The 12,849-nt window shown below is 34.5% G+C and overlaps 1 protein-coding gene across 2 annotated transcripts in view; it reads right to left on the bottom strand.

The window, feature by feature from the left end:
- The window catches only part of LOC112320690 (transmembrane protease serine 11F), a 66,955-nt gene that overhangs the window by 19,705 nt on the left and 34,401 nt on the right, over window positions 1-12,849 (bottom strand). For both annotated transcript variants that reach the window (XM_045185651.3, XM_045185649.3), the window contains exons 4-5: window positions 5,960-6,108; window positions 3,148-3,266 (exon numbers count right to left, since the gene is read on the bottom strand). In XM_045185651.3, the coding sequence (XP_045041586.1) occupies window positions 3,148-3,266; window positions 5,960-6,108 (268 nt within the window). The remainder of the gene's footprint in view (window positions 1-3,147; window positions 3,267-5,959; window positions 6,109-12,849) is intronic.

The following is a 12,849-nucleotide window of genomic DNA, read 5'->3' on the forward strand; positions in this document are numbered from 1 at the left end:
TTACTGTCAGGGAAATATGTACCAGCAGAGGGCAAATACACCAAGAAAACGAATCCCGTTTCCCTTTTTTCTCCAAGAAAGCTTCCTGCTAGCTCAAAGGTATTTTGCCTTCCTCTGATCTCCTAAAATACTGATCATTTGAATCATATATTTGACAATTATTTTCCGCACTGTAGTAGCTCTCATACTGTTATATCATCTTTTTAGTTCTCATATCATCTACACTTTTAGTTTACATGATTTTCCATGCATAAGCTTCCATACATAAGCCATATTTTAGACTCCAGTAAGGAAGGAGCTATATATTATACAGACTGGCATTCTTCACAGCCTTGCACAAAGTAGGTGCACAATAACATTTTAATTAATTATGAATTCTTAATGGTTAATCTTAAACAACAGTGTAAGGAAACAACAGTAGGATGAAAAAAATTTTGGCTTTTGCATCCTTTTGTGACTCACTAATCCCAACCTCCTTTCCTTTTTCATTTTTCTATTTGTTATTCAACACAATTGATCGGGAGCCTCCTATATTACAGGTACTGTGACGACACTGGATAAAGAGCAGGGAACAAAAAGTTGTGGTCCCTGGACTCACAGACTACAGAGGTGGACAGACAGACAGTAATAAATAAATAGGCAACTAGTACAGTGAAGTGGCATGGAATAATGGCAGAGGGTCTATAACAGGGAGGGGTTCTCCATGGAGGAGACATTTAAGTGATATCTGAGGAAAAAAGGAGCAAGCTACCAAAGAGGAGTGCTATGGGACAATGTTCCAGGTGGAAGAAACAGAATGTGCAGACTCCAAAAGAATATCAGTATGGATAGAGAACAGTGAGCAGGAGGAGAGTATAAAAGCTGGAGGAATTGTTAGAGCCAAAACATCCATGTCCTTGGAGACTTTCATGAGGAGCTTAGAGTCTTTTTTTTTTTTTGGTCCCCCAGGAAATCTTTTTTTTAATGTGTCAATTATAGTTGACATTCAATATTATTTTATATTCATTTCAGATGTATAGGATAATAGCTAGACATTTACATAATTTATGAAGTGACCCCCCCATAAGTCTAGTACCCAGCTGGCCATGAAAAAGAATGAAATCTTACCATCTGTGACAGCATGGATGGACCTGGAGAGTACTATGCTCAGTGAAATAAGTCAGATAGAGAAAGACAAGTACCACATGATTTCACTTACATGTGGAATCTAAAGAACAAAATAAATAAACAAACAAAACAGAAACAGACTCATAGATACAGAAGAGCTTGGATTTTATTCTAAGGACATTCAGAAACCACTTATGAAATTTTAAACAAAATAATACTATAATGTGTTTTTAAAAGATAATTCCAGTTGCTATGTAGACGAGATATTAGAGCGAGCCTGAAGTTATTACTGTGAGTTGCCTATAGGAAGAAAAATATTAGTTAGATCTAGGATGGAGAGAGTGAATTAGAAGTAGAAACATGACTTGTGAATGGATTAGACATGAAGATAAGGGAAACGGAGGTATTCTAGCAACTAGGCAAATAGTGATGTCATTTGTTGCGTGGGGAAAAAAGGTGGAACGAGAGAATGGGATGGGGAAGAAACTTTCAAGAATTGGATTTAGATATGATCATTTTGAGGTACCTGTGAGAGATTCAAGTGAAAATATCATATAGACAATGAACCTTACAAGCCTGGAGTTCAGAGAAATCTGGGTTGGCGAAGAAAATTTTGGAATAAGAGCTTCTGTATACCTGTCAGTATTTCCCCATTTTTTTCTGCTGAGAGGACCCCTACTTTCCTATAGAGAAGCCATCCTGCATCTTGTATATGGAGCTGAATTTGCCCCCTCCTCTCATTTCTCACATGGGTAGAACAGTTTTATTCTCTTAGGTAAAGTGATTATTCTAGGGATGGGCAGGTATTCCAAATTTGACCAAATAGATTGGTTTTCCATACTTTCCTCCAAGGACTATTATGAAAAATTGTCTTTTTCTGCTTCAGCAAATAACTTGGGGACATGTAGCTATTAGCTATCTTATCTGCCACATAAACGATAATTTTTTTAATTAAAAGACTAAGGATGTTATTTGAGCCTCCAAATTCAGCCATACCTGAAGCCAGATGAATCTCTAGATTTTCCCAACAGTCTTATCCATCCTTCCTTCTTTTTTACTTCCTCCCTCCCTCCCTCCCTCCCTCTTTTCTTTCCTTTCTTCTTTCCTCTCCCTCTCTCCCTCCTTACCTACCACTCTGTTTCATTCTTTCTTTCTTTGACTCACTAATTGGCTTTCTGTTATTTTCTACCAAAAGTGTCCATTTGGTATGGGGAAGGATGAGGTCATGAATGGAGCCACAAACATAAGAGAAGCAAAGAAAGGATCATGCCTTTGGTGATCTGGAGGCCTAGGTAAATGGGACTGGTACTGAAATCACATATAAGCAAATAAAGCTTTTCTTTTTAAGAAATTTCTTAAGAAACTGAATGTACGTAAGTGATGATGAATTGTGATAAAAGAGGAATTTTAGCAGATATTTGTTTCCTAGCCATCCCCCAGCTTCTATAAGTCTTGACTGAAAACAGTTCACACCTATATTTCTCCTGAAGCCTGACCTTGTCTGACCTGAGCATCTTTTTCTGTGATGTCTGGTGGCTTTTTCTCCACCTTCCCTGAGCAGCCCTTGTTGTTATAACACTAATAGCCCAATCCTCTTACCTCTGGGCAGAACCAACTCTCTTATGCATCAATAATTTAGGTTTCAGACTCCCACAGAAATCAGTCTGAGCCTGCGCTTCTGAAAGTACATCTTCGTCAAGCTTCTTACTCTGTCCTTTGCTGTTGCCCTCACTTTCTTAGAAGATTTTTCTGAAAGCCTTTGGTTAATAAATCGCTTAACCAAGAGTCTTCACCAAAGACTGTGCTTTTTGGGATTCAGTGTATAGAGGGATAAATAATTTGGAGCTAGAGAATGCGCTGCTATGTATGCTTTTGCTCAAGTTATTTAATCCTCATAACTGTATGGCCTAGATACCCTATGCTCTTCATTTCACAGAAAAAGAGATTGAGGCGTGGGAAGCTAAGTACCTATGACAACCACATTCAAAGTGAGACACAAAAACACATTTATAAACTTAAAAAAATTTCTATTTGGCTTACCATTCTCTCAATCTGACGACTCCTTTGGGTAAACAACTTTGAGGATTTTATTCCATAATTTTCTTTGTATTTTATGTTTGTAACTTGAAAAGAGGCAAGGTAATAAAATGACTTATCATCTGGAAGGTAAAAATAAACAAAAACATCCATGCTTAAGTACAATCGGTTCCTTGTCCCGTAAACCCAGGAAGTAGGCTTACTATAGTGCAGCTTATTTCTTCTTAGTATAAAAATTATTGTGAAGATTTTTTCAAATATTTTGTAATTTCATCATTGTACTCAGCTAAAATAGAAAATTCAGGCCTAAGAATATACTTTCATAATACCTCATTTATAGTGTTTTTGCATACCAAATTTTTCATACAATTGGATATACAATGTACAATGGAAAGTAAATATTAAAAACAATTGTGGAAAGTCACATAAAATTATCAATGTTCAAAAAATTACCAAGTTCTCAAAGAATTATAATATAGATCTATCATAGCTAAACTGTATTTTGAAGATACATTGAACAGGCTATGATTTTTTTCTATATTGCTGATAAGCTTACTTCAATAGAAGGCTATAGTTATTGTTTTCACTTTCTTTTTGCCTGTTCACTTTTCAATTCTCTGAATTTCCTACCAACACACCACTGAAACTGCCATTGTCAAGGGCTACAGTTGTAATATCAAATGGCCAGATTTTTTTTTTCTTTTTTTCTTTTTTAGTTTCTTTGAAGCCTTAACCATGTTCCCTGAAACTCCATCTTCAGCATTAGGAAGCCATCTTCTAATATTCTTCCTTCCTCCCTGGCCATTCCTTTTTATTTACCATGAAGAACTCTTTATCCCTACTTTTATCCCGAGCCACTCAATATTCTATCCTTGGCCTGGTCATGTTAAATACGTCCTTCTGAGTGATCTTAACTGAGAGAGCCTCAATCATCAACGATTTGATGTTAAAAAATAAACCAAGCTTTAAAATTTTAATTTTCTTATACAAACATCAATTCTAATGGGGCAGTGCCAAATCAAAAGTAGTTAGGAGCACTCCATCGACAGTAACTCAGGGAAATTTTTTATAGAGAAGATGCAGAATAAAGGCAAGGATATTATTTGTTCGGCTATAGCTTACTTAAGTGGTTGCTGTATGGGAGAAAGCATGTTTGTGATTGGTTGGTTTTAAGTTTTATTTTCTCAGATAAGAGTGCATGGTCTCTGGCTTAGGTTTTGGTTTGCTTACATAGGCTACCAAGGTATTAGAACCACCTCAGTTCAAAGACCTTCCTGTTTAACAATCGATGACTCCAATATTTTTATCTCTAGACCAGATTTTTACCATGAGTTTCAGTTCTGTAACAACTGACCTGAAAGACTATTCATTGGACATCCAAAAGACATCATGTATTTCCAAAGGGAAATAATTATTTACCTCTTCCTCTACTCAAACCTGCTCTACTAGTTATATTTTCTGTCTTCATGGACACTGCTATTATCCACACAGTCACCCAAAGCTTGGCTTCATCCTCATTTTCAATATCAAATCAGTCTTGCAGTTTCTAAGTTCTATGGATGCAACCGATTGATAATTCTCAAACTGTTTAACCCATCTAGAAAAACTACAACCTTAATTCAGGATCAGTCACCCAGCTAATGTCTGTCCACACCGAATGACTTTTCTATAAAAGAAGAAGTCCCCCTACCTAGATAATCTATCTTAAATGCTACCATTACCATCTACTTCATCACCCGGACAAGAAATTTGGGTGTAATCTTTGCTCTCTTCCTAATAAAACAGCAAGGGCTGACAATGTTGTCACCCAGAGTTTTAAAATCCATTTTCTACTCACAAATGCTGCTGTCAGCAGTGTTCCAGTTCATTTCCTCATCCTTTATTGTCTAGAAAAGGTAATAGCTTTCTAATTATTAACTGGCTTCAAGTTCTGTCTTCCTTAAATCTATTTCCCACAATAGTGGCAGGATGATCTTTTCCATTAAAAAATTGAACACACTGCTTCTCCAACTAAAGTGCCTTGATTTTCCTCTATTTCCTGAGATAAGGGGTCTCAACCCTCTGCAGTGATCTACAGAGGTGTTTCTTCACCTAGATCCTGCCAACCTCTTGAGCATATTCTTTATCACATTACCTTTAGGATTTATATTAAAACTACAGCAAACAGAATGCATTTATCTGCATTTAACATGCTGACTTTTTGCATTTCAAAAATGAGGCACTGTTTCAAGTAACGCCAATACCTTAGCTTCTCATAAAGCAAAAAATTAAATAAATAAATAAATATTTCAATATTCAACATTTATTAAGTATATTCTATATGACACTGTGCTCAGTATTCTAATCTTTAATTCGATTTATTAATTATTCATTTTAAAACATTTTTCAAATGATAAATGCTATATCAGAAACTTTGGAATTAACAGATGAGTATATATAAGAGAATAAAAATAACTTTTTAGGTAACTTTTCTCATATCATTAGCATTTCTTGGGGCAACTCAATGTATTGATTTTGAGAAAAGTATGTTACACTCAGCACATGATGTGGTTTGTCTTTACGGGGAAGATAATCTCATTCTTTCTCCTTTTAAATATGTATTTCTTTTATCTGTTTCTATCCATATTGCAAGTTTCACTGGAGAGAAATATGTAACAAAGGGTTCAATACCGGAACAAACTATAATTTAACATCAGTAAAAGATTAGTAATTAAAATGTTAATATCATGCAAATGGCACTTTTTATACAACAGAGAATTTCAAGATATTAAGTAATGGAGCTCTTAGGCAATAGAAATGTGACCTGGATACTTACCCTCCACAACAAAATGAGCAACAATGCCAATTGTAATTCCTATGATTGCTACTATTACCAATGTGAAAATAGCTAGCCGTACAGGGTCCCAAAATTGTCGTCTTTGATATTCAACTCGTGGGTAATCAGCTTCTGAAAATTCAACTGGTCTGTGATAATGGAAGGAAACAAACAGTAAGCACTAATAAGACAAAATAATATTCATTATGGCTCTACTCTGTGTTCACTTGCTTTATCACTCTACAAAAATAGTTCATACTGCTAAATCACAACAGGATACTTAGATATTGAAAAGAACACAAGGTTGTAATTTACATACTCTCCCCCCACGTGCCAATTGCAGTGTAAGTTTTAGTTAAGTGGCTACTGATGTTGACTGACATTCAAGTGGGGGTATCTTCCCACTTCATTCTGTCTGATGTTGGCAATTTCAAATATGAAGGATGAAATACAAAGACTCAATTAAAGAAAAGCTAATTAATAAATAATATATTCATATTTTAATGTGGGAGTTTTAGCAATAAAGTTATATAATAATTTCATAAGTTTTATTTGAGTAAAGGTAAAAGATCTTAATATGAATACTTCTTGAATTTAATACTTTTTACAATTTCTTAATGACTTCTTTTAAAAGTCACAATGTTACTTTTGAAGACCTGATCCTAGTTCTTCACATTTTATTAGTACCTCCCCACAAATCACAAATCTTCAACTGTCCTTGAAAAGACCCCAGTCCCCAGGAAGACATTTTATTTCCACTTGATTCTTACCTGTTCCAACTTAGGCACTACCTGCCCACCCTAAAATATCTTAAGCCATTTAAATTATCTTTCTCCAACTTAAAAGTTGCATTATTTGCTTTATTTTCTTTAATTTTTTTTTATTTACTTTATTTTCTGAATCCCCAAATGGGATTCAGTATATAACATCTTGCAAGTTAGATATTTAGAAGCATTTTTGTTATTAATTTTATTTAACAAATATCTATTTAAAATTTATTCATTAAATTAGATAATAAAAAGTCCTTAGAATAGTACCTACCACATTATAGTAATGTTTCCGGAACAGTTCTATTGTCCTAGAGGTATAATGATTTTAAGATTTATTCTTTGCCCCTAGGATACCCACACTATAAATAGAGATACAGACATGAAAACAAGTATGTAATGTGTAGTGTGAACTGTGCCAAAATAAAACTGTATGAGAAAACAGTTAACTTTTTGGAGGGCTGCAAGTGTTGGAAGATTTTATCAAGAAGGCACCATGATTAAAACTTTGAGTGATAAAAGTTCTCCAAGTATAGAAAATGAAAAAGAAAAATTGTATGTGGGGGGAAAAGCAAATAAAAACTAAACAAAACCCAAATTAAAAACTAGTGCCGTAAAATAACATCCATTACTAATAACTAGCACTGGAAATAAAAATATGTACATAAAAATACGCTTTTGCCCTCAAAGAATTTATGGTCTCCCAAAGTATGTCCCCAACCGAAAGCCTCTCACAGCTCTGCTGTACAGGAAAGAAGATACAGTAAGGCTGGCGGGCTGGACCAGATCACCGGCAATCTCAGAACCCCAGTAAAGAGCTAGGAATGGACTCTGCAGGAGACGAGAGCCAATAAAGATTTTAATCAGACTGAGAAAATAGAATAATACAGAGGAATGAAGGAGAATGGGAATTAGAGCCAAAGTGCAGACAGGAAGATGGTTTAGTGGTCGTTTTGAAGGTCCCGGAGAACGACGGTGAGGGCCTGAACCGCGGCGGAGGCAGTGGGGTCAAGGACGGCCTTAGTCCTTGAGTGTTGTTGACTTGTTGCCTCGCTGTGTGACAAGAAGAGGAATAATGTTTCCCTCGTTTCAATGTTCAGGTAAATGAGTGTGCCTCTAAGCAAAATGAGGAAGATTAAATGAATAGAAAGTGTTTCCAATGAGGCATCCATGTTTTAATAATGAGTGATGTGTTGTTCTTACACTTGAGTCTGAGCCACATGGAGAGTATTCATTTATGCCCTTTGTCCTGGACTCATTTTATTTTAGTTGTGTCACTGACACCTGTTTGCATGACTCTAACAAAAGTAACTGTTAAAGCTAGTGCCACACAACCCCAAACAAACAAGTTTCTAATGTCCCCAAGGACAATGTCCACCTTCTTACCTAAGTGATGTTACCATTTTCAAAATCTTCCCCCCCCAACAAATTTTGTTAATTTGATTGTTGTACCCTGAGCTCTTCAGGAAGCAAAAATTAAATTCTGTCAGATTTACAGGGGTTGATGATTATGTATTACATCATGATAACACCACATCATAGTAAAGGAGATTTTATCATGGTCATAGAGAATTTTAAAGTGAGTTTTGTTTGCCTATGGGCTATTCTTAGTTTGATATCCTGGAATGCTGACTTTTGTTTCATATGGAAGTTGAAATATGTTTTCCCAATATTTATTTCAATGTTTGGAAGTAAAAACTTGCAGGACCAGTATGCTGATATCAGCTAATTACAAAGGAACTGGTGTTGACCCTAAATAAACAGAAATTCAAAGCACTCTTAAGTTTGCAATAAACTTTCAGTACTTTGCTACAATAAGTTAGAAATATATGTCTTAAATGTATAACTGGTTCGAATTTTGAAAAATACTTTTTATTTTGATGATATTTAAATCACCTTTCTACAGTACCATATATGTTTATATTTGCACATGACAATTATTTATTCATTTATTCTGAGTATGAAGCTTTTTAATAGTACCTTGTATTGCATCTGTTTAAAAGAGAATATTAAACATAAATTTATTCTTTAGTGTTTAGTTTTTTGGAGAGGGGTTGTTTGCTTTGTCTTGCTTTATTTTCTTCTTGATAAAGTAAAATGAAAATAAAAATGGGAAACATAAATGCAGAAGGAAAGGGCAACTCAGACTTACTCCTCCATTAAAGCAAACTTTTTAAAGTTAAATGGAAAATATTGGTATATGTTCAAACTTGTTGACTGTGTTTTTATGATGGAAGTGAATACAGAACAATGGGGTTTAATCCTGGTTTTTCCAAGATCAATAAGTTAGTTAAATTCTAGACTTAGTCTTCTCGTCTGTAAAATGAAGAATAGAAACCTTTTGTGGCTTTGTTAGGATCCAAACTAGCCCAAGTCCATCATACAAGTAAAGAACCGGGGAGTGATTCTGTTTATTTCCTTCACAGAGCTAACTGCTTTGTTTTGCTTCATTTTGTTCTGTCTTAGGTCTTTAAATATAATTCTTCAGAACAAATTGGTAGTTACAAAATAGTCTCAGGGATGTAAAGTACAGCATAGGGAATATAGTCAATCATATTGTAATAACTGTGTATGGTGCCAGGTGAGTACTAAAATTATCAGAGGGATCACTTTGTAAATTATATAAATATCTAACCACTATGCTGTACACTGACACTAATAGAAAATAATAGTGAATGTCAATTGTAATTTAAATATATATATACAATTTTTCAGATGACCTGAAAATTGATAATAAAGTATATTTTCTTCAGTTATCTGTGGTTTAACACAATTACTTTCAAGGTTATTCATATATTTTTCTTTATGAAAATCACAGTTCCTGATTTGCAACATCAATTAATAAACTGATCTCTAAATGCATAAACATTGAGAATATAAATCTATTAGTTTTTAGTGCAAAAATGCTCAGACCAGTTAGATTGGTCCTACATACTAACCACTCAGCACAATTAAAATAAAAGAATAAAATTCAGCATCAGAAATCCAAGGGTTCAAACCTTGTTTAGTCACATACTGACTGTTATCTTAATGTCTAATTCTAAGAACCCTTTGTGTGTTAAATTAGGATTATAATATCCCTCACTTCTCAAGGTGGTTATAAGGATTTTTTAAAAAATCATGTAGAGATAACTCATAATTTCTGAAGAACTATAGGAATGGGAATTGTCAGAAAACATACCATTGAGAAAAATAACAAATTATTGTATTACTTTTGAACCCTAATATCTAACATAATTCTTTATATGAATTTTGTCATTCTTTGAATAAATGAATGAATAATAAAGAAATGCAGTCTAGATCCTAGATCTAGAAAAAATACTTGCATACAAAAGCTAAAGAATTCTAAGACATAAGTGTTACTATTAAACACTCAAGAAAAAATTATTTCATGAACACGCACCATGTTTTAGGTACTAATACTGGACACACAATGAATCGAATGCAAACGCATGGTCCTGTGCTTATTGTATGAAAGGGGAGACAGGTAAAACTAATAAACACAGAAATCCTTATAAGTGGTGATGAGAGTGAGGATGAAGATGAATAAAATGTCCATGATCAAAAATAAGAAGGTTATGGATTGGGTTAGGTGAGGGAAATACTTGGAAAGAGTAAGAAAGTCCTCTCTGTGAAGGTCACAGTTTTGCCAAGACATGAAGAATAAAAAGCCATCTGCCATGCGTAGAGTGGCTGCACATTTGTTTCTGGCACATGGAAAGTGAGTGAAGGGCTTGCATTGAAAATAACTTGGCCTGTTGTATGAGCTGGCCATTGAAAAAAATGTTATGGAGAGGCAGCTACAAACCACTGAACATTTCATGGCTTAAGATTTTGTCAATAAGAAAAGCATTTGTTTCTTTAGTAGAAAAAAGAATATTTTCTATATTCTTACAGAGGTAGCCCCTGCTTACATTCTTCCTGAGTCTAAACTGCTATTTCATTCTTACAACTTAACTCAGTTACATATAGCAAACTAACTACATTATCCCAGACAGAAAAGATGTATGTATGAAAAGCTCGGTCTTATACCTTTATCCCTAGACAGTCACAAATTCTGTTCAAAAGAGCAAACATAACCTATAATGTTGCCTCTTCAAATGCCACCTGTGTGGACTATCAATTATGCCTGAGAGGTATGTCCTCTTTTAGAGGCAGCGTCTCTGATAATAAGCACTGTAGTCACACTTGAGTAAATAAGTGTCAAAGCCTCGCCCCTCCCAGGAACTGTATCACCTTTTGTAATGAGCTGTGATTAGTGTATTGTACATCAGACATGGCCGACCACTGAACATAGGACAGTTGCTTATTAGAGAGAAGCTACAGCTAGTTCAATCTTGAACTTTTAAAACATTTATTTGAGCAACTGGAATAGAGTTGTTCTTCCACCTTGTTTTTATAGACTTTCTCCTGGAATGGAAGTTTTTATGAAACATCCATTCAGGCTCTAACTAGTGTGGTTTGAGTAGAAGTGTGTGGAAGTAGGCTACCTTCACCGCATACCTGTGCGTCAAATGGCATGAGTGTCTTTTCTGCTAGGCACAAGGCAGAGACTGTTATCTGATTAAGACATGGCCCAGTCTGTCAAACGTCAACCTAGATATGTGTTTGAGATTACTGATCTTAATGTGGGAATCCAAGGGACAAAGCTATTCAAAAATCCAATGAAATATAAAAATACATTGAAAAATCAGTGTTTTTAACTACACTAAAGAATAATAAATTACAAATAAGTCATGAAAATGATGATAGCCTATTCATGCTTAAATGAGTCTTATTACAGAATTCTCAAATTTGATCTACTTGTACCCTTTTAAAGAGTTAAATTAAAATATATTTATATAGTATACAAATATAAATATTATAAATACTATATAGATATATCCCAGCCCCTCAGGCCTCAATGTAGGTGTATCTTTACATTGTTATTTATATTTATATTGTTATTCCCTCATGTGATAATTCATAGGAAAAAACCATTCATATATATATTATATATGCACATATAGGTATGTGTATGTGTATATATATATATATAATAAAGCCATTTAATAATAAATATTATTAAAACTAAAGTATTTTCTTTGTTGTGGCAGAGGCAAAGCTTGGTCGAAGCCTTGTAAACTTGGGAATCATCTACTTTCTCTGAACTCCAAGCAGATTAGAAGTTTCCCCATTAATTTTTCTCTATCACAATTTTATTATATGACTATTGAGTTCATGGTAAAGGGTCCCAAAACTATATTTTAATGATATGACAATTGGTTGACTTATATAAATGTGTTATTTCTGGACAGACCTCAACTATTACTGAACTTGGAACATAACCAGAGCCACATGATGTGTGATCTGGTCAGCAGGATTGTTCTGTGTCCTTTTCTTAATTCAATTCTATTTAAGAACCTTATGTTGTGTGCCAAATATATTCTTACACTGAGAATACAATTTTTTTTAAAACTGACAAACTTATAAACATAAAATATAAAATCAGTATAGTGCCATAGGGAAAACAATAAATTTACCAAGTACTATCACCTGAAAACATGGAGGATTGAGTAATGAAGTTGTTTGGGAAAGGGACAGAAATGCATACAGGAAAGGCTTCACAGACAATGTGACAGCTGAGGCAGCACTTGAAGGATAAAGGGCGTTTCCCAGCCTGTGACAGTCGTTAGGTGAATTCTGCACCTATGACTTGTTACTCACAAACACAACAACTTCTCCCTCCCATAACAAAACTGTAACCATGAACTTATTTGGATATCAAAGAAAATTTACTGATTAATAGCATTTTTTAGCACCACACAATAAAAAATTTTATAAAATTTACTAAATAAAAGAATTCACACATTTGAAATGGAAAATGAGAAGTAATAAGAATTTAAGAGAATGTGGGAAACCACGTTAATGGTTTACACAGTCCAGTTTAGTTCAGGATAGCAGTGCAATGCAACTCCTTTTTGGGAGATCTCTTTCTGTGGGAAGACTGACGGTTCTTGAACACATGAATCAGAAGCTTGGCAAAGGATAGGTCATAAAACAGAGGAACTGAGTGTGTTGTTGCAACATTTAAAATGACACAGCTATCTAAGTAGGGATGACACTGGCATTTCCATGCTGAGA

Source organism: Desmodus rotundus, chromosome 4 (genome assembly GCF_022682495.2).
Source record: "Desmodus rotundus isolate HL8 chromosome 4, HLdesRot8A.1, whole genome shotgun sequence".
Taxonomy (NCBI): Eukaryota; Metazoa; Chordata; class Mammalia; order Chiroptera; family Phyllostomidae; genus Desmodus; species Desmodus rotundus.